At 43.3% G+C, this 23,533-nt stretch overlaps 1 protein-coding gene across 1 annotated transcript; it reads left to right on the top strand.

Annotated features, from left to right (window-relative positions):
- The first annotated feature begins 466 nt into the window (after nucleotides 1-466).
- LOC129149626 (histone H2A-Bbd type 2/3-like) lies at nucleotides 467-23,115 on the top strand. The gene is made up of 3 exons (XM_054718402.1): nucleotides 467-618; nucleotides 15,954-16,132; nucleotides 22,484-23,115. Exon 3 carries the CDS (start codon nucleotides 22,676-22,678, stop codon nucleotides 23,021-23,023), a length of 348 nt encoding a protein of 115 aa, XP_054574377.1. The 5' UTR covers nucleotides 467-618; nucleotides 15,954-16,132; nucleotides 22,484-22,675; the 3' UTR covers nucleotides 23,024-23,115.
- Nucleotides 23,116-23,533: the final 418 nt, after the last annotated feature.

Here is a 23,533-nt window from a genome sequence, read left to right as displayed (position 1 = left end):
CATTAATTTTTACGCGCATAAACTATGCATTCTTAATGGTTACTTCCCTTCTAGTACTCACTGTATTTAGCGCTATACCTGCACCCTGAATTCAAGGTGCTCAATTGAATTACTGGGAGTCCCGCATTGAGTAATACGTGACGTAAGTTCAAGAAAGTGCTGGAAGGATAGTGAAAGGATTTTAGATCCAGCAAAGCTTGCTAAGCCACCATGAATAGGAGCGTAGTGGGGAGACTGGGGAGACGCACTGAAAAGGCAAGCAAGGCGACCCGCGTTTTCCATGCAGCGTAGTTGTACGGGTCCGCCTATCCTCTCTGAGCCTGTGGCTCCAAAATCTTTTAATCAGACTAGTGCGCCCCATTCCCATCCTTCTGGATCGGAGGCTCTGCTACGCCGCCGCCGTGGGCCAAGTCCCGGGCGCCCACCCTGCACGGCCGGAAGGAGCGGGGCGGGGCCTCCAGGCTCCCAGCTGGGCCTGAACCCGCTCGGGGAAGCCAGTGTGGGGCCGACTGTTTTTTAGGCAAAAGCAAAAGGCGGGCGTCAGGCTGCCTCCCCAGGCTCTCCTTACTTGCAATTCCTTCCGCTTGGCTGAATTGGGAGTCGCGATCTCCAGCACAGGTGGGTCCCGCCCCGTGGATCCGGGAAGGGGTGCCCCGGGTGGGTGCGATGGGTGGGGTTTGCCCGGGCGCTTGCATGCAGGCCTGGCGCAGTGCGGGATGGCACGGTGGCTCCCACCCCAGCTGCTCCGGCCCCTGGGCGGTGGTACTCACCTGAAGCCTCGCGGAGAAAGAGGCCACTCGCGCCTTGCTGCAGGGCCGTCCGTCGTCACGGTTCGTGCCAGTTGCGCGACAAAGAGTCCGCCCCGAGATCAGCGCAGGGCCAGATGGGCCTAACGCTGGAAAACAGCTGCAAGATCTGGAGCAAGCCCGCCTTGGGACTTGCGCCCAGTATACATTGTTTTAAACTCGATCGGACTTCCCAGTCCTGGATCTGAAACTGATTTGGTGTCTAGCTTTCAGCAAGTCCCTGCCCTCTCTCTCTGCTTCGCTCTGCTTTGGCAGTGGAGAGGAAGGTGGCTGCCTGCGAGACCTTGCAGCACGGATTTTTCTTTCGTTCTAATATCCACTAATGTTCTCTGCCCAGATTTTACCCTTTGTCTGCCCCTCCTCAGCGAGGATGCTCTTGTGAATGCTTTACTATTAAAGATTTTAACTGGATGATGGTTTGACCAAAATGTTTTGTGTTCAATGAACATAATACACTGCTTAGCAAGTCTCATCAGAAAAGACCTGCCTGACTTTAGTGTGTATACCCAATCGCTGAAAGAAAACCGTGAGCTCTCACATGTAGGAATACTTCCATAATCCATTCCCATACAGCAATTTTTAGAGGTGCTTCTTAGCTTGGTATTGCTCTTTCAGGAAACACGGTAGTAAAAATTACATGCAATTTATTTCACATGAACTTAACTGTAAAGGCAAAGAAGAATTTATAACCACCATGAACCAACATTGTGGTGTCAATCTGATCCTCTGCATTAAGGAACTGGTGATAATGAGAGTGACAACCATATATTATGCAAAGCACTATAATCTTCAAAACGAGAGGTGGGTGTGTTTATGGGCCACCATACATGAAGAGGTTATACTTTATTTCCTAACCAGTATGATGAAGGGAATGTTCGCTGGGGTGGTTGAGTGTGGGGGCATTTTTGAGTGTCCCACCGCATTCTTCATCTGGGAAGTGTGGACTGGGACGGATCACTTCCTTGCTTTGGCATCTGTGTTAGGAACCACAGGCAGTTGTGTATCTCCGCTTGGCAACCCTGGGAACAGCAGTAAAATATCCAAACATCACTCAGCGACTGCAGTGTTTCTAGCAGCTGTGTTTTCTGCCTGCCAGGAAGGGGGGTGGTGCTGGATGAATACACCTTTTCGGTAGGAAGAGTCTCTTTCTGACTGGAGCCCAAGTGAACATAGATCCACCAATTGGACACCTTTGTGACCCTCTTGCTTCAACATGAAATATTTCCCATGCTCCTATGGGCTGTACATGCACCTGCCATTGACCTCACGTGAAGAATTTACAGAAGAAGAGGCTCTCGACAAAACCCCATCTGTGCACACTGGCAGGTTCTGTGTAAGGCGGGGCTGATATGCAGGTGGGTGTCCTTCAGGCCACGGGACCTGATGATTCCCCAAACGGTTGATAAATGAGAGGGAAATTGTGGTAGACGTCTGCTGAGTCATCCTGGGGGGTGAGTCTAGGACTGGCTGTTTGGCAGGGCCTGGTGGATGCTTTGGTCATATTTTTACTCTGTTCATTCATTCCTTTATTCCAAAGACAATCAATAAACGCTTCCTTTGTGCCAGGATGCTGGTCCACTCACTGCGATTGGCAGCACGGGGGACAGTAAGTTTGGGAAGACAACAGGAGTTCAATTTTAAGCATGCTGAGTCGGAGGCGTCCTCACTCTTCCCCATTCCCTGAATCTAATCAGTGCAAAATCTTGTCACTGCTGCCTCCTGGATATTTTTAAATCCCACCCACTTCTGTTTGCCCCCCACTGCTACTCCAGATTTCAAGCCAGAATCATTCTATTTTACTGATTTTTTAAAAAAATATGTTTTTGGGAGAGAGGGAGAGAAAAAAACATTGATGAGAGAGAAACATCAATCAGCTGTCTCCTGCACGCCCCCTACTGGGTATTGGGCCCACAACCCAGGCCTGTACCATCGAAGCAGTGACCTCTCGGTGCATGGGAGGACTAAGCCACACTGGCCAGGGTATTGAGTTATTTTTAAATTTTTCTTTTAGAAGATCTAAATCATTGCTGGACCCTCAGTCTTAACGGGAAAACCACCACTCCTACCATCACCACAGTAGCATCAACAACAACATACAAGAGCCTAATGAGCTCTGTATTATTCCTAATATAATGTCTAAGAGACAAACTCTTTTTTCCTCTGCTTTCTAGGGTGTTTTTAAAATTGTGTATTAAGATATAATATACATACCACAAAATGGACTCATTTTAGATGTACACTCAAGGATTTTTAGTAAATTTGTTGCGTGGTGCAGCCATGACTACAGTGCAGTTTTAGACATTTCCATCACCTCAATGACATACCTCTCTTACCCATTTGCAGTTAATTCCTGTTACCTCTCCCAGCCCCTGGCATCCACTAATCTGCTTTCTATGCCTATGGATTTGCCTATTCTGAACATTTTATACAAATGCAATCATACAGTATGTGGTCTTTTGTGACTTAGAGTAATGATTTTAGGCCTTGTTTTTTTTCCCTAATATATGCATTCAATGCTGTAAATTTCCCCCTAAGCACTAAAGTTGCTACATCCCACAAATTTTGATAAGCTGTGTTTTTCTTTTTATTTATTTCAAAGCAGCTTTACATTTCTCTTGAGATTTTTTTTTTCTTTGACCATGGGTTATTTAGGAGTGTGTTGTTTAATCTCCACATATTTTGGGATCTCCAGTTATATTTCTGTACACATTGTATGGTTTCTATTCTTTTAAATTGTTAAGGTGTGTTTTATGACCCGGAATGTGATCTATCTTGGTGGATGATTCATGTGAGCTTGAGAAAAAGATATATTCTGCCATTTTTGGATGAAGTAGACTATAGATTTCAATTATATACAATTGATTGATGGTGTTGTTGAGTTCAGCTATGTTCTTACTGATTTTATGCCTTCTGATCTGTCATTTTTCTTTTTTTAATATATTTTTATTGATTTCAGAGAGGAATGGAAAGAGAGAGATAGAAACATCAATGATGAGAGAGTCATTGATTGGCTGCCTCCTGCACACCCCACACTGGGATCGAACCTGCAACCTGGGCATGTGCCCTGACCGGGAATCAAACCGTGACCTCCTGGTTCATAGATCAACTCTCAACCACTGAGCCATGCCTGGCCAGGCAGATTTCAGTCTTTTAGTGACCCTATAGCAGTTGGATAATTTGTTTTGCTTTGTTTTACAATTGAAGCTAAAACATAAACATTTGTGGTTTCAATTTCTTAGCGTGATTCTTGTGCTGCAGAAAAAGGAGAGTCAAAGTCATCATTTTTCCCAATCCCTAATGTAGTCATTCTCCTCAAATGTCACTGCCAGTCATTCAGGAATCAAAATGCCTAGTTTTTTTACTTTTAGACTTTCAGAAGAGGATGTTTCTTTGTAGTAAACATGAAGAGATTGAAGTTGACACATGTGATTACCTACTCCAACTAGAATTTCTAGCTGTTTCCATTGCCCAAGTATTTGTGAATATTTTGTAATCAATGACTTTTGGGTCTTGACTTAATTTAATTAACATAAAAACGCATTGAGTCTTTAGTTTATGTTTGGCACTGTGGGGATTACAAAGAAATTCGTTCTGTGACCTCATGGAATTTACAGCCTATCTGGAGAATCAAAGCTTACATTCTTGAAACAATTAGGTCAATTCACTCAAGATAATACCCTCATGTTTGGTTCCAACAGTATGTGTTGTTGATCGTCAGGAAAGACAAAAATCTGTGTAGTCCAGGTAAGGTAAGGAAGGCTTCTTTCAATGAATAGTACTTGAAATGACCTTTGAAAAGTCAATAGAGATTTTACATAAAGAGAACATTCTAAGTAAAGTATTATGAACAAGACCATGGTCAGAACATTGAGAGCCCCCCCTCAACTAGAATAGTGTGTCTCCTTGAATCACATATATCCACTTCTTCATCATGTACTTCAAACCATAAAATAAGTGAGTCCTGGCGCATAAGTGGCCATTCACAGGGAAGTCATAAGTCATTCCATTTGACTAACACTGGCCCATCTCCCACTTGACTCTCCAGAAACTCTCTTGTTTCTCCTGTTGGAAGCTTTTCCTCATCCATCATATTGAACACTCATGGAAACCTTTGTCTCCTGACCATAATCTTATCTTTTCATATTAGTAGGTCATCCTTGGACTATCTCTGATAGTTTCTATTTTGGTTTTAGCAGTGCTTACCACCTCCCACCTAGACACTGATGGAAATCCTCCTTGGGTTGCAATACCTGACCTTCATAAAGTCTATCCTTCAATCAGTAATTCTAGTAGCACCATGGTGTGTCATTGGAAGAGATAATGGTGCGCCAGTAGACAATATATATGGTAAGTATGGCCCTGAGGAAAGAAGCTTCCTCCCTTCATATTAAAGACTAGAGGCCTGGTGCACAAAATTTGTGCACAGGTAGGGTCCCTAGGCCTGGCTGGCAATCAGGGCTGATCTGTCAGGTGATCTGGGAGCCCCCACTGGCACCCACCTTGACCAGCCTGGCGGCCCTGCTTGCTCGCCCCGCCCCCTGCTGCCACCACTGGTCACATCCCTCTGTGGGGCAACTGACGGGGCAATGGGGGAGGGGGGGGCGCTGGCACCCACATTGGCTGGGGGCAGCTCCTGCATTGAGCATCTGCCCCCCTGGTGGTCGGTGTGCATCATAGCGACCAGTTGTTCCACTGATCATCCCACCATTTGGTTGATTTGCATATTAGGCTTTTATTATATAGGATACCAACGGATAAACCAGCTAACAGAACACAAAAGTTCAGTTGCTAGCCTTGGAGTCATCTTGCTCCACTTACTCTCCCTGGAAAGCATATACATGCACAGATAAAGCCTTAGTTCAGTTTTTACTAAAAGGCACTAACACGTGTGCTTCTATTGGAACTTTTTTTTCCTAACAATGCATCACAGCTGCCCAGATTTCATAATGATCCCAAGGCACTTAGGAGTGCTCTTCATTTATACCACATCTTATCCCACAGCATTTATGCATCTTAAAAAGGGTCTTCTCCAACACAACAGTACAGGAGACCCCACATGGGTGATGGGGTGCCTCGTCCATATGTATACTACAAGTCCTCAGTAGCCAAAGGCCACTCCCAAAGTACAGGTCGGTGGTCCCTGCTATAAAGTCATTCTCTCTAGGGTATAAGGGCATCCCCTCCAGTGGGCACCAGGGTCAGTAGGCTTCATCCAGAAGCAACAACAGACCAACACCTGTGCTCAGCAGACTTACCAAATGGACATAGAGTATGTGGTTGATGTGTGTATGTGAGTATATTTAAGTATGCTGGAAGAAGTATACTTAAGTTGCCAGTTGTAGGTCCCGATGGAAGTATACTTACTTTGCCAACTCCAAGCCCAAATTCTCTGCCTGTACCATAATACCATCCCAGTGTGCCTCTGTGACTCATGGAATAAGTCACTTAAAGACGTTTTGTGGCACTGCATTTGACATTATGTCTTGTGGCATGCATAAACATGAGGTCTGTTCACTGTAGACAAGGACACACCAGGAAAACCAAAAGGGAAGCTCCACATACTCTTGACCCTAGACCACCCTTGTTTGACATAAACTTTACCTCAACCTGTCCTGCCTGCCTCCCAGTACCACAAGCCATACTCATTACAGTAGGTGCACTGATGAAATTGGCCATGTCCTGCTTGACATTGTTGTTTCTCACCAAGGGCCACAGTTGTCAATGCTTTTCAAACCCCTAATTCTTTAAACCCTTGCTTCTCTCTTACAGAATACTAAATAAAGTATATGTAACAGTGCTCATCTCCTTTCATGTAAAAAATGATCTGCAACATTTTCACCAGTACGGAGCCCAGTGGCAGGTCAGCAAAATGTCTAAAGCACCTCATGATTCACCTTCATCTGCCTCCACCTACCAGTAGCCTGTTAGGCTCAGTCACTAAAAGGGCCTTTGGTGGTATGTGAGTTGCATGTGATAGGTTCTCAGTGAGTCACCAGGTAGGGGTGAGTGGTGTTCACCAGATTGACACAGATTCAAACTCAGTACCAGTGCTAAGTCTGAGGCCACTCAGCAAAAGTCCCAGGGCACACCAAGGCCAGCTGTCACCCGCCAGGTGAACACGGACCTTTGAGGTAGGTAGGGCAGGGTCTCAGGGGGTCATCTGGGGGAGGACAGCAGAGTTCATCAGGCTAAAAGATTTGGACGTATGGAGGGAGGGTTCTTTACAGGAATAGTAGTGCTGGTTAGACAAGTGAGGAAAAATGGCCCCTTCCCTAGATCCACACAGTTAAGCCTTTCCCTCTTCATCTCTGCCACCTGTAATCTGCCCAGACCTCCTTGAGAGCCTTCTAAGAAAGTCTGCACCATGGGCCCAGTCTGGCCAGAGGCAACAGATTCCTCCGCAAGTTGAGAGCTCAGCAGAGTGGGGCCACGGGGAGTCTGGAGGGTGAGGCTGGTGCATTTTTCTAAGCTGAGGCAGTATGGAAGGGAGTGCTCAACCCAGGAAAGATGGCATCTGTGAGTGGTGTGGGAGAAGGACTCAGCACAGGGACCTTGGTGGCTGTCTTTCCTGGCCTTTCCCAAAAGCCACACTACTCAATCTCTCCCTGTAGGATTCCAGTCCACTCTGAGCCGCCTTACCTCTGCTGGAGCCCAGCAGAGTTAATCAGACCCAAACAGACCCAGATTTGACCCTGGGAAGTGAGCGCTCTGCACTGGTTGGGCATGTGAGGGATAAATGGCCCTTGACCTGGAGCCACACAACTCAGTCCTTCTGAGATTCTACCCAGACCTCCTGGAGAGTTGGAGTTTGGCAGCCAGAAGTCAGGAGGGTAGGGATAGTGGATGTCCCATGAAGTGGTGGCACTGGTCAGGCTAGTGCGAAGGCAGATAGAATGGTCCCCACCCCAGAGCCACACATCTCAGTCTCTGACACCCCTTGAGTCCACCCAGACCTCTATACCCTGGACCCAGACAGCTGACTTCTCAGGGCATGAGCTCTGGAGGGCAAGGTGACAAGGAGTCAGGCCATTGCATTCCTCCAGGCTAATGCCATTTGGAGGTGGTTGTCCCTTCAACTCTCCCCGGAGCCACACAATCCAGTCTTCTCACACAACTCCACTCTGCTTTGAGCCTCCCTCCCTCCGCTGGAGCCCAGGGTGATTGGCTGCCAATGAGATCTGTGCACTGACCCATTAGGAGGGAGTTTAGTCTGGGTTTCTAGCAGATCCCGTATCTCCCTGGTAGACAGAAACACCACTGATTTTCACAGCCAGGTGTTATATAGGCTCCACTTCCCAGTTCTGGTGCTCTAGGCAGGGGAGCCTGGTTTGGGGTTGAGACCTCAGGCTCCCCAGGAGGGACCTTTGCAGCTGAGATATCCCGTTGGATTCTCAGCCACTGCACATGGGTGTAGAGTCAGCCCTTTTCATGATACCATCCTTCCTACTAGTCTTGATGTGGCTTCTTCTTTAAATCATTGGTTATAAGACTTCTGTTAAGCTAATCTTCAGTTGATTATTTAGATTGATTGTTTTATATTTTAGTTTTAATTCCAATTTGGTCCTGGGAGGAACTGAAAGTAACTTCCACCTATCTGCCACCATCTTGGATCTCAGTTTGTCATTTCTATCAGAGTAAAAATCTAAGTTTTCATGTTTTAGCATAGAAGGCCCTTTGTGATATGCTCCTTTCTGACATCATCTCCTATTAGTTTACCCCTTGATTACTCAGCTCCAGCCACACTGCTTTTTTAAATATATATATATATATATATATATATATATATATACACTAGTAGCCCATTTGCAGGAAGAATCCTGCAAGCGGCCACATGCACTGCGGCTGCCGCCGCTGTTGCTGCCACTGCGCGCCTGCACCATCTGTCCCGCTCCGCCCTGCCCAGGCTTTCCCTCTGGCAGCCACCTTGCTTTCCACTTTTCCTCCCTCTTCCTTCTAAGTTGTCTTCAGTCTTCACTCCTCCCTCCCTCAGTGTATGCAAATTAACTGCCATCTTTGTTGGGTAATTTGCATACTCTCCCTGATTGGCTGGTGGGCGTGGCTTTGGCTGGTGGGCATGGCTTGGGCATAGCAAATGTGCAGTCAATTTGCATATTACTATTTTATTAGGTAGGATACACACACATACACACACACACACACACACACACACACACACACACATTGAGTGGCCAGATTATTATGATCTCTGAATGCGTAATAATCTGGCCACTCAGTGTGTGTGTGTGTGTGTGTGTGTGTGTGTGTGTGTATATAGATAGATATAGATATAGATATAGATATAGATATAGATATAGATATAGATAGATATAGATATAGCTATAGCTATAGACATAGACATAGACAGACATAGACATAGACATAGACATAGACATAGACATAGATATAGATATAGATATAGATATAGCTATAGATATAGCTATAGCCATAGACATAGACATAGACATAGACAGATATAGATATAGATATAGCTATAGATATAGCTATAGACATAGACATAGACATAGACATAGACATAGACATAGACATAGACATAGACATAGATATAGATATAGATATAGATATAGATATAGATATATTAGAGGCCCAGTGCATGAATTCGTGCATGGGTGGGGTCCGGCCAGCCTGGCCAGGGGGAGGAGACATGGGCAGTTGGCCAGCCTGCCTGCTGGTCGAACTCCTGGTCGAGGGGACAATTTGCATATTAGCCTTTTATTATATAGGATATACTAGGATATACACTGAGTGGCCAGATTATTATGCATTCAGAGATCATAATAATCTGGCCACTCAGTGTGTGTGTGTGTGTGTGTGTGTGTGTGTGTGTGTATCAGAGAAGAAGGGAGAGAGAGAGCTAGAAACATCAATGATGAGAGAGAATCATTTATAGGCTGCCTCATGCACGCCCCACACTAGGGATCAAGCCCACAACCCCTACATGTGCCCTGACCGGAAATCGAACCTTGACCTCCCAGTTCCATAGGTCAACAATCAACCACTGAGCCATGCTGGTTGGGCCACAATGCTTTTTATCCTGTTCTTTGGCAACAATAGATACAATCCCAGCTTAGTACCTTTACACTGGTCTACTTTACACCAAATATTTTCATGACAAACTACCCCTTGGTTCAGATATCATATTTCTCAATGAATTCTACCCTGACCACTATGTTTAAAAGTCCTGCTACTTAAGAGCATACACCTTTGCTGGGGTTTTTTGCAGCTCTTATTACCTTCTAATATACTATATAATTTCCTTTATGTTGTTTATCTTTGTCTACCTCCTCCCACTAGAAGATAAACTCCATAAAAACAGGAAATTTGTCTGTTTTGTTCACTGATATATCTATGCCAAGGGCCTAAAATAGTGCCTGGCAGGAAGTTGGCACCTAATAAATATTTCTTAAATGAATTTATTAGCTAGTTAATTAGTTAATAAGGATGTCAGGGAAGGTTTTTATTTTTTTGTGTTTTATTTTTTTAAAATATATTTTATTGATTTTTTACAGAGAGGAAGAGAGAGGGATAGAAAGTTAGAAACATCGATCAGCTGCCTCTTGCACACCCCCTACTGGGGATGTGCCCGCAACCAAGGTACATGCCCTTGACCGGAATCGAACCTGGGACCCTTGAGTCCGCAGGCCGACGCTCTATCCACTGAGCCAAACTGGTTTCGGCTCAGGGAAGGTTTTTAAAACGAATTTCTATTTGAGACCTGAAAACTGAATAGGAGAAGAATGAAAGGGACAACATGGTTGGCAGAGGAAACAACATATGTGAAGGCCTTGAGGCAGTGGGGGCAAGATCAATAAGGCCAATTATATAAAGCTTTGAGTGTCATTGTAAAGAGATGACTCAATCCTTTTGCCTGCCCTCTAGAAGCTCTCACCAAATGGGGAAAGAAAAATAAACAGCCAATTATTATACGTGTTGTAAGTGTACTAGTAAGAGAATGCAAAAAGAGCTGTGAAAACACTGAGTAGTCAGCTGCTAACTCTTCCTAGGGGAGTTAGGAATATTTTACAAAGAAGGTGACATTAGAGCTAGGTCTCAGGCAGGAGAGTGACATGATGAAAGTGTTTTAAGAAGATTAATCTGGCAATAGTATGGAAAGTGGATGGGAATATGGATGGACTGGAGGCAAAGAAACCATCTAGTCTATGGCAGTAGTCCAGGCATGAAGTGATGAAGGCATCTATAGGAATGGAAAGAGAAGGACAAATCTGAGAGACATTTGGAAGGAAAAATTGACAGGAGCTAAATGGACTCTTGGCTTTAAGCCTCTCGAGAGGTAATGCTTCTTCCTTAGTAATAACCATGAAAAGATTCAGACTGACCTATTATGTAATTGCCTACTCTGACTAGAATTTCTAGATATGGCTGGCCTCCAAAAGTTTGTTATTGTGATTGATACTTGTTGGACCTTAATTTACATTAAGATGGCTTTAGACTCTTAAGGTTGGGATGCTCTCAAAAACATAATTTTGACTATGAAACAGCAAATTATTCTATTAAAAAAGAAATGAGTGAAACCATGGGGCGGCATAGGAAGTTTTACAATGAGCTCATAGTTCCTTTTTAAAAAGTATAATATTATATATGGAAAAGAAGAACGGTGTAACAGGCGGCATGTGCCTAAAGGATTAGTATTTGGAAAAATAAGGCCCCAAATTACCTCTGGCTTGGATAAATACATATTTACAAAAACAGTGGGAATAACATTTTAACTATGTTCTCAGAAAGAAAAAAGTACATGTGTCCTGGGTAAGTTGCAACTCAGATGATATTGTTAAACTATTCTCAATGATCAATGGAATTAAAAGATGAAATACTGCCATTTTTTAACAACAGGGATGGACTTTGAAAGTATTATGCTAAGTGAAATAAATCAGACAGAAAAGGACAAAAATCATATGACCACTCCTATTTGAAATATGCAACAAACAAAAAATAAACAAAACAAAATAAAAACAAATTCATTGTCATATATATGGAAAACAGATTGGTGGTTACTAGTGAGGAATGGGGGCATAATAGGTCAAAATGGGAAAAGGGAATCAAATATATGGTGATAGATGGAAACTACACTTTTGGTTAGTGAGTACACAGATGTCAAATTATAATGTTGTACACCTTAAACATATAATGTTATAAACCAATGTGACCTCAGTAATAATAAAAATGTCTTTAGTTTATCCTTACCTTGATTGCTAGTTTGACTTGATATAAAATTATGGGTTACAAATAAAGTACAGAAGTTTTAAAGCAAAAAAAAGACTGGGTTAATGTAAATACATTACCATTTATAACAAAGAAAAAGAAGGAAGAGTTTTCAAGTAAGTGAGTACTTAGAAAGTTACAAAGTTATCAACAAAGACATTCCACACAAATATAATTTTTACTTCTGACAAGATCATTAGATGTAGTTTATGGAAGTATGGAAGAAATATGGAATGAGCGAATGACTGATATTTCATCAAGATTTTAACACATCTTTTATGACACACTTATGAAAAATAATTATGAACCCATATTGATGGTTTAGATAATACAATTGTAAATTAATTAAGTTATTATCATACTCAAAGAGTAACGATTAACAGACCACAGGCAAAGGAAGAGTTTTGATAGGCTGTTTCAAACCTACCTTTAGCTTGACCTAGTCAATATTTTTATTATTGAAGTAAAGATTTAGAACAAGCATCTTAACAGATTTAAAGAGACTATGAAGCTAGAAGAAAAGTAATTCAATCCAATTCCCACAAACATTTATGCAGTTTTACTATGTCTAGAAACCATACTAGATATTAGAGTATAAAGATTAATGAGACATGTGTCTTTCTATTGAGGAGCATATAAGTATTTCTAGGAGGAAAGACATAAAAACATAATTTTAGCAAAATGTATTAAGAAGAAAGATACATATACAGTATTATGAGAGAACAAAAAAGATACTAGTTTATTCTGGGAGTTTAGAGAAGACTTCTTAGAGGAGATGATTCTTGAGGATGAGTAAAAGATAGAGTAGGAAGGGCTTCCAGTTTGAGGGAATAAAGAACATGAACATGAGTTTCTTAGAATCATGAAAGCATTCAGTGGGTCTGGGAAACTATAAGCAATAATGTACAAACATAAATAGCAGAGAGTAAGGCTGAGAAGTAGCTCAGGACCAGGTAATGGAAGGCATTGCATAACATGATAAGGAAACTGGACTGTACCCTGACGGCCCTAGCAATCCATTCAAAGGGAATGACATCTGTTTTCCTAACAGTGTGCACAATAGTTTGAATTGAAGGTAAGTGTGTATATGGATAGATTAATTAGGAGCCCATTACAGTCTTTGAGTGAGAAATAATAGTGGACCTGAACTTAGATGGTGATAAGTAGAGATATAATGTAGTAGATGGGGTTTGAGCATCATTTAGGTCAGGGGTGGGGAATATCCAGCCCACAAGCCATACAATGTCCATGGAATCATTTGGTCTGGCCCTGCCAAGGCATTAGAGGTGAGTTAATTAAATGTTTGAGCAAATATAGCAGGCTAATTTTTAAGTTCTACAAAGAACTCTGATCGCATGGAGTCCTCCCAGTTTTGCCAGGCATAGTTAACTGCTTTTTCCTTTGCACTTTTTCACTGTACTCTGTGCTTACAACTCTCATAGATAGTATTGGTAATCACCTTATATTTGTCTTTCTTCTTCATTAGATTGTGAGGTTCTTGAATGGTGGCTGGGATTGCTGACTTATTTATGTTTATATCTCCAGTGCTCAGTAATATGTGTTGGGTGAAATAATGAATAAATGAATTAATATACTTGCTTAAAAGTGGTTTGGGGTGGGGGAGTAATACAACATAAAAGAATAAGAGTATTTGATTAAGAATTGAACATTAGACCAGGGGTTGGAATTTTATTTTTCTTCGAAGGACCAGATAAGAAATATTGTACACTTCGGAGGCCACATATGGTTTTGGTCTCATATTCTTCATTATTTTTGTTTACAACCCTTTAAAAATGTAAAATTCATTTTTAGCTCATAGGCCATATAAAAATAGGCATGGGCCATAGTTTGATAGCCTCTGTAATAGACAATACCCATAGGTAGGAGTTTGGAAAACAAGAGTCTATGAAAAAAATAAATATAACCCACATATCAGCAGAGGCCACTCTATGCTCTGCTCCTTGCAACCACCCATAAACTCTCAATAAATTTGACTTTAGCTCTTGATTTCCAAACCTGTTATTTCAGAACATTCCCTTAGTCGTCAGCAAATTCTATTATGTCTTTAGCTATAGCCTTTGGTATGTGATTGGTTTCATCCCACATCAACATGAAATTTAGTCCCTTCATCAGCTTACATCACACACACATGCACACATCCACTCAAAATTAGCATTTTGTGCCTGGCCGGTGTGGCTCAGTAGTTGAGCACTGACCCATGCACCAAGACGTCCCTAGTTCGATTCCCAATCAGGGCACATTCCCGGGTTGTGTGCTTGATCCCAAGTGCAGGGCATGCAGGAGGCAGCCAATCAATGTGTCTCTCTCATCAGTGTTTCTGTCTCTCTATCCCTCTTCCATCCTCTCTCTCTAAATCAATAAAAACATACCAAAAAATAGCATTTTGTGGGTTTAGTGACCTTAGGGGGTTATTGACAAGGTTCATATCAAGCACCATTCAGCTTCTCTGCAGTTGCATGTCTTCTCTTTTCCCACAAGACAAATTAATTGCTTTTAAGGTTTTATCCAAATAACGTTTTATTAAGCTTTCTGAAACCATCACACTCAGGGAGTTCCCAACTCCAAGTAGGCTTATCAAGAGATATAGTTTATTCCTAACAACAACCATAATAATAATTATGATGATGATGATAGCAGCTAATATACATAGGTCTTAGTATGGGACAGACACAGGTCTAAGTGCTTTAGTTCTCATATTAAACCCAGGAGGGAAGTGTTATTAATGCCCTCATTTTACAAAATAGGAAATGGAGTCACTGGAAGTTTAAGTAACTTGCCCACAATCAGTGGAAAAGAAAGCTCCAAGGAGCCAGGGCGAGGGCAATCAATACTGTTGTAAGTGAAGAGGCCCAGAAGGATGGAACCTGCAAACCAATGCTTATATGTGGTGGGAAGGTTAAAATTAATGAAATTTAGCCTTAGCCAGTTTGGCTCAGTGGCTAAAGCATTGGCCTGTGGCCCAAAAGGTCCTGGGTTTGATTCTGGTCAAGGGCATGTACCTTGGTTGCAGGATCCTCCCTAGCCTGGGCCCTGGTTGGGGCACGTGAAGGAGGCAACTAATCAATGTGTTTCTCTCACATCAATGTTTCTCTCTGTCTTCCCCCTCTCTCTTCCACTCTCCCTAAAAATCAATGGGGAAAAAATAGTGAATTTTAAAAGTACTACCTCAGATTTTTTGTTCTCTAGGGGTTTTTTTTGCTTCATAGACACAGACAACATTATGGTGATTACCAGTGGGAAGAGGAGGAGGGGTGGTGAGAGATAGAGGATGGTAAAGGAGGAATAAATGGTGATGGAAGGAGATTTGACTTTGGGGGTGAACACACAATACAATATACAGAGGATGTAGTATAGAATTGTACACCTGAAACCCATATAATGTTATTAACCAATGTCACTCCAAGAAATTCAATACACATTAAAAGTAAATAGCCCTGGCCGGTTTGGCTCAGTGGATAGAGCGTTGCGGACTGAAGGGTCCCAGGTTCGATTCCGGTCAAGGGCACCTTGGTTGCGGGCACATCCCCAGTGAAGGGTGTGCAGGAGGCAGCAGATCGATGTTTCTAGCTCTCTATCCCTCTCCCTTCCTCTCTGTAAAAAACAATAAAATATATATTTAAAAGTAAATAAAAGAACCACTTCTTAGATAGTGGGGTGGAATCAACATTGCAAGGCATAAAATCAGAATGGCTGGTGAATAAGTAGAAGTAATGGTTATAGACCATTTATGCTTAGCTGTTTAGAGTGTCTTCCTTGTTTAATCCTGTGTAGTTGAGATCACGAAATCTATTCTTTTACACAGTTTTTTATGTAGTCTTATTCCCCTGGGCTCATAAAAGTTGTTTTATGTTGTTACTAACTCTTTCTTCTGATTATTGCATTTTCTAGGATGTGCCACAGTTTGTCCTACCTGCAAAGCAGGATCCAGGACCTGCTGAGGGGAAGAGTCATTCATTGGGCCCTTCAACAGCCCAACTTCAAAAGCTTACTTCCATTAACCATCCATTGACACCACACAGACTCCAAGTCTCTGAATTGTGCTTGACAACAACATGGAGATGATTTTGGTAAGATGTGTGGAGAAAAATACTTCCTTGTTAATTGTGATAAAAACATAAAATTTAACATAACTATTTTAAGTGTACAGTTCAGTCGTGTTCAATATATTCACATTGTTTTGCAATAACAGATACTTTTTATGTGGACTGAAAATACTTTCTGAGGACCTCTAGCCATTTATTTCTAAGGTTATCCTACAGGTTGCAAGAAAGACAAAAATAATTTGGGCAATAGTAAAATGTCATCCCAGCTAGGAAAAGGGAACACTGTTCCAGCCCCACTCTTATCTCCCTGTATCATGTAAGGAAAAATAGAAAAGAAGAGAAAGCCTCGTTGTACAAGAGAGAGGTTCAAAGTCATAGACTGGAAATGCTACCACCAGGAGAGGTATGAGGTGGAAGAGGGGGGAAAGCTTTATCCCAGTGTATTAGTTTCATAACACTCCTATAACAAATTACCACAAACTAGTTGGCTTAAAACAACATAAATTTATTCTCTCTCAATTCTGGAGGCTAGAAATCTGAAATCAAGGCCTTGGCAGGGCCATGCTCCCTCCAAAGACTTTGGGAGAGAGATCTTCCTTGTCTCTTCTAGATTCTGGTTATCATTAAAGCTATTCTGGTGGTTGCTGACAATCCTTCATGTTCCTTGGCCTGTGGCAACATCACTACATTCTCTGTCTCCATCATCACATGGCCTTCTTCCCTGGGTCTCTTCGGTGCCTTCAAATCTCTCTTTCCTTACAAGGACATCAATTGCTGGATTTAGGGCCACCCTAATCCAGTATGACCTCAACGTATCTTGGTTACCTTCAAAGACCCTATTTCCAAATATAAGGTCTTATTCACAGGTACTAGGAGTTGGGATATTAACATATCCTTTGGGGGCATACAGTTCAAACCATAACACCTGAGAAAGGGACAAAAACATTTGTGAAGGCCACACTCCCAAGACATAGGCCCACTATTCACTCCAAAGATTGAAACATAATCCAAAGACTAGAGAATGGCCTCCTCCCACACACAATACAACCAACCAATACGCCTCCAGTTAAAATAAAAGGGGGCTACAGCTAGGAGAGCTGCAAGAGGCAGACTGTCTCTGATGTGCAGCACAAAGGGAAAGGGAGACAAAAACAAGGTCACTAGATAAATTTGCTGCTTCTGTTACTCAGAGAGGCAAACATCAGATAGAGCCCATCTCTTGGCCAGACTGATATAAATATTCACCCTGAAGTTCTATTCACCTCAGAATCTACTGTCCTATACAGCATGCCTGGCCTTTAACAACAACAACAAAATTTAAAAACATGATAAAAGGCAAGAAATAATACAATTTGAAGAGACAAAGCACCATGAGAACTAGGTTCACATATGACGTGGGTGTTGAAATTATCAGTCAGGAAACTCAAAAAAACTATGATTACTATGTTAAGGACTCTCATGGAAAAGATAGACAAAATGAAAAACCAGATGGAAAATATAAGAAAGAATCCAAAGGAAATCTCTCTCTCTCTCTCTCTCTCTCTCTCTCTCTCTCTCTCTCTCTCTCTCTTTTAAATATATATTGTTTACTGAGGAAGGGGGAGAGAGAGATAGAAACATCAATGATGAGAGAGAATCATTGATTGGCTGCCTCCTGCATGCCCCTACTGGGGATCGAGCCCACAACCCAGGCATGTGCCCTTCATCAGAATCAAACCTGGGACCCTTCAGTCCTAAGGCCGACGCTCTATCCACTGAGCCAAGCCAGCTAGGGTGAAATCTGTCTTTTTCTGACTCCTCGCTCTTTTCTTTCTTGTTTGATTCTCTCTCAGTCCTCTCTTATTTTCTGTGCAGACACTCATTCAGTCTCCTTCCAAGAATTTTCTTCTTTTGCCAGCCCCTTAAAAGAAGTCATCCTTGGTCCCCTTCTATACACTTTCCCTGTACGATCTCACTACATCATGTCCACTAGAATTATCCTAATGACTCCCAAGTCTGTATCTCCACCCTGACCTCTCTCTCTCTAATTCCCACACCATTTATCCTTCATCTCCATCTCTATATCACACAGGCATCTCAAACTGACATACTCCAAATGAACTCATCTTCCAACCAATACCAAGACCTTCATCTTTAGCCCATATCTCCAGTAATGGGTCCAAAATCCATAGTCATCTCACCCTGTATTCGAGGATTTATGCCAGAGCTTTCCTCCGCTCCTCCACTAATGCTCTACTTTTTCACTCAGCTAACTTCTATTTGTTCTTCAGCTTGGACACCAATGTCTCCAGGAATATGTCCCAAACAGCAAAATCCATGTAAATTATTCCTAAATGTTCCTATAGCATCTTGAACTTCCCTTCTCATAGCACTTATCACAATATAGTGTTTTATTTGTCAGGTTATATATATCTTTCATCATATTATATGCAGGAACCTGATGTACATTGCTCATCAGTATTTCTTCAATGCCTACCACAGTCCCAGACATATAGTAGGCATCCAATAAATATTTGTTGAAGGAATGAATAAAAGAATCACCAAGTCTCCAGCTAAGGTCAACAGTGTCATAAATGTGTTTCAAGCACCTATTATGTGTCATTTTACTAACTAAATTATTATTTGTATTGTTGACAGTAATACAGATGTCCCCCATTTCCCCCCCCCCTTTACCCCCTCCAACCAACACATGCCCCACCCAGGCCTTCACCACCCGATTGTCTGTGTCCATGGGCTATACATATATGCATATAAGTTCTTTGCTTAATCTCCTCCAACCCCCCCCCCAACCTCCTCCCCTCTGAGATCTGTCAGCCAAATTATTTTTTAAATTGAATTTGTCCCCTGGAGTTATTTACCAATGCCATCATCTTAGTTAAAATATCTATCATTTCTTCATTAAGTTACTGCAGTAGCTTTCTAACTTTAATCTCAGTCCTCTCTATCCTATTTGCCACACAGCTGCCAGAATAAGCTTTCTGGAAACAAATCAGGTCATGCCACTCCATAGCTTAATGACAACAGTGAGCTCATAATAGCCTACAAGGTATTCCAAAACCTGAGAATAGCAGACCAGAACCTACGTGTCTTGGCTCCTACAGCCTCTACTCTAGCCACATCAATAGCCATGCCCCCATGGGCAACCTACTCTCCAGTCTTAGTAAACTAATTGCAGGTCCCCCCAAATGCCTCGGCTTCTCATCATGGTGCGGGTCCCTTCTCTCACACACACTTGCCATCAAGCAGCTTGCCTGGTCCACACCTATACTTTCAACAAAAGGTGTGTGGACCATTCGTTATACACTATGACCAAGTGGGATTTCTCCCATGAATGTAACATATGAAAGTCAATTAATATAATGCACCCTACTAATAGAATGCAGGGGGTGGAGGGAATCTCATGCTCATTTATTTCATAGATGTAGGGGGAAGGGAAGCATTTGACAAAATCCAACACCCTTTCATGAAAATAAATTCAACAAAATAGGAATAGAAGGGAACTTCCTCAACCTGATAAAGAGCATCCCATTCACAATGGTGAAAGGCTGGGTACTTTCCCCAAAGCATCAGGAGGAAGATAAGAATGTTTGTTCTTGACACTCTATGCAACATTGTGCTCAAAGTTGTGCCAGGCCAAATAGATAAAAGACATCCAATTAGAAAGGAACAAGTAAAACTATCTCTATTCACAGACATGTTCACATATATATACTAGAGGCCTGGTGCATGAAATTCGTCCCTCAGCCCGGCCTGCACCCTCTCCAATCTGGAACCCCTCAGGCCTGCACCCTCTCTGTGGGATCGGACCTAAACCAGCAGTCGGACATCCCTCTCAAAATCCAGGACCGATGGCTCCTAACTGCTCGCCTGCCTGCCTGCCTGATTGCCCCTAACCACTTCTGCCTGCCAGTCTGATCACCCCCTAACCACTCCCCTGCCAGCCTGATTGATGCCTAACTGCTCCCCTACCGGCCTGATCGCCCACAACTGCCCTCCCCTGCTGGCCTGATTACCCACAACTAACTGCCCTCCCCTGCCGGCCATCTTGTGACAATGTGGGGGTGGCTATCTTGTGATGACATGGGGCAGCCATCTTGTGACAACGTGGGGGCAGCCATCTTGTGACACAAGGGCGTGAGGGTCAATTTGCATATTACCTCTTTATTATATAGGACACACATATATACATACATATATACATACATATACATATACATATACATATACATATACATATAAAACACTAAAGAATATACTAAAACACAACAGCCTATTCAATTATGCAATCAAGGAGCTCAGCAAAGTTGCAGGAGCCCAGATCAATGTGCAACCATCAATTGTATTTCTATACACTAACAACAAACAATCCAAAAATGAGGTTAAGAAAATACTTCCTTTTATAGTATCATCCAAAAGAAAATACAATACTGAGGAATAAATTTAACAAAAGACATGTAAGACTTGTACTCTGAAAACTGCAAACCATTGCTGAAGGAAATTAAAGAGGCCCGAAATAAGTGGAAAGGCATCCTGAGTTAGTGGATTGAGCATTTAAATTGCTAAGATGGCCACAATCTCCAAGGCAATATTCAGACACAGTGCCATGCCTGTTACAATCTAACTTGGCTTCTTTGTGAAAATTGACAAGCTGATCCTTTAATTCACATGGAAATGCAAGGAATGCAGATAGCCAAAACAATCTCACAAAGAAGAACAAAGTGGGAGGACTCTCACTTCCCAATTTCAGTGCTAACTACAAAGCTATAGCAATCCTACAAAGTGTGGCCCTGGCATAACGATAAACCTATTGTAGGTCAATGTTTTAGAATTTAGAGTCATAAGTAAACTCATATATGTATAAATAATTGATTTCCAATAAGGGTTCCAATACCATTCAATGGAAGAATGAAAAATCTCTTCCAAAAAAAAAGTGCAGGGACAACTAGATATCCACAGACATAAGAATGAATATGGACCCCAAATACAGACCAGGAACAAATATTAAATATGATGGACCACAGACCTAAAGTTAAGGGCTGAAACAATATAACACTTGAAATAAAACATAGATGCAAATCCCCATGACCATGGATTAGGCAATGGTTACAAAAATATGAGAACAAAAGCACAGCCACAAAAGACAAAGAAAAAAACACAGATAAATTGTAGGTCATCCAAATACTAAACTTTTATGCATCGAAGGACTCTATGTAGAAAGTGAAAGGACAACCTCCAGAATGGGAGAGACATTTGCAAATCATATCTCTGATAAGGGCCTACTTTCCAGAATGCATCAAGAATCTTAAAACTCAGCAACAGAAAGACAAGCAGCCCAGTTGTGGGAAATGGGCAAAGGAGTTGAAAGTGCACCTGCTTTGCAGGAAGCAGATGTATGAATGGGAAAGGGGGCTCAACATCACTAGCCATTAGGGGAATGCAACTCAACACCATGAGATACCACTTCACACCCACGGGGATGGCGATTAGAAGCAAAACAGGAGGAAAATACGTTTTGATGGGGATATGGAGAAATTGGGGCCCTCAGACACTGTTGTTGAGTGTACAATGGAAGCATCACTGTGGAAATCAGTGGGGCGGTTCCTCAGTAAGCTAAACATAGAATGACCATATGGCCTGGCAACTCCACTCCTAGATACACACCCAGAAGAACTGAACACAGGTGTTCAAACAGAACCCTGTGCAGGAATGTTCACCGCTGTGCTATTCACAACTGCCAGGAGGAGGAAATTACCCAAACACCCATCACCTGAGGACCCGATGCACAACATGTAGTCCACCCATACAATGGAATATTATTCAGCCACGAAAAGGGAATGAAGTGCAGATCCATGCTACCACCTGGGTGAACCATAATGAGACCATTATGTTAAGTGAAAGTAGGCAGACACAAAAGCCACCTATTTATTCTATGATTACATCTCTAGAAATTTCCAGAATAGGAGAGCCTCTATGGACAGGAAGCAGATTCATGGTTGCCCGGGGTCTAGGGGAGGAGGAGAAGGGATGTTGGGCTGGAGAGAGGAGGAGGGCAGTGGGAAGTAAATTCATATATGTATAAATAAAATAATTGATTTTATTTATAAATTTCTTTTGGGGGAGGTTCCAACGTTTTGGAAGTAGATGGTTGTGTTGGCTGTCCAACACCAGCAGTTATGCCTGGTGCCACTGCATCCCACATGTTTGTTGTATTTTTCTGTACAACATGCCTGTCCAGTGGACAGTGAGAGTTCCCTCAAAGAGAAGGTCCCATGGGCAAGGGTGCATAGGGAGCTGCCAGTATCCCTTCTTTGCAGGCCCAGGCCCACCAGGGCCAATGGGAAAGCAGTGACCTCACAGAACTTATGTATCATACAGCCTGTACCTGGACCAATGAGGGGCCAGACAGGGGTCGCTAGAATACAGAGCAGGAGCCTCTGTACTGGCCATCTTGAGCGGTTGAAACCAACTGGCACCTTCCTGCTCCTGACCGCACTGAACCGCACCGCAGCACGCCACAGCACACTGCAGATCTAGGCGGGTCAGAGACAGTGCACCCCAGCGCCCATCATGTCTGGGCAAAGGAGCCGTGGGGGGTCTTCCGATCACCAGAGGCGGACCCGCAACCGCAGCCGCACCACCAGAGCAGACTTGACCTTCTCTGTGAGCCACCTGGAGCGCCTCCTGCTGGACGGCCACTACACCCAGCGTCTCAGCCCCAACGCCCCCGTGTACCTGGCGGCCATCATCCAGTACCTGACGGCCACCGTCCTGGAGCTGGCGGGCAACGAGGCCCAGAAAATCGGCTGCAGGCGCATCACCCCAGAGCTGCTGGACATGGCGATCCACAACAACGCACTGCTCAGCGGCTTCTTCGAGAACACCACCATATCCCTGGCTGCCCCGGGCAGGCAGTAGCTTCCCGACATGGCCCGGGGTCCCGGGCCCCCACCCCTCCCAGCCCAGGCGGCCTGGCGCCTTGGGCAAAGTTATTGAAAATAAAGTGTTGACGGAAACCCATGTGCCTTCTTCAGTCACTTTGGGGAGGTGGGGGGGAGTGGCTGGAGGGATGGGGCTGGTGGTGGTGTGTCCCGGGAGCGGGGGTGGAGTTGGGGATGACAAGAGGAGCAGCCCCTCATGGTGACAGTGCCCGGGGGGTCCAGGGCGGGGGAGGCCGGCTGGGGTGGGGGGAGGCTGGGGTATGCAAGACCCCCCCATCGCCTCTGAGCAAGTCAGAGCCTGGCAACGTCCCCGGGAGGCTGGTGTTCACTGGGGTGGAGTGCAAGACCATGACTCAGGCGTCGTGATAGGGTGAAGGTGCAATGCCAACCCGCGTGCAGAATGGAGGGGTGGGCGGAGTGGTTGGCATCGACTCCAAAAGGGCTTTGACAGGAAGATTGAGGAGTACACGGGAGGAGGGAAGACAAG

This window comes from Eptesicus fuscus, chromosome 1 (genome assembly GCF_027574615.1).
Source record: "Eptesicus fuscus isolate TK198812 chromosome 1, DD_ASM_mEF_20220401, whole genome shotgun sequence".
Classification (NCBI taxonomy): domain Eukaryota; kingdom Metazoa; phylum Chordata; class Mammalia; order Chiroptera; family Vespertilionidae; genus Eptesicus; species Eptesicus fuscus.
Note: the sequence above shows the minus strand (reverse complement) of the source record. Positions and strands in the feature narration are given on the sequence as shown.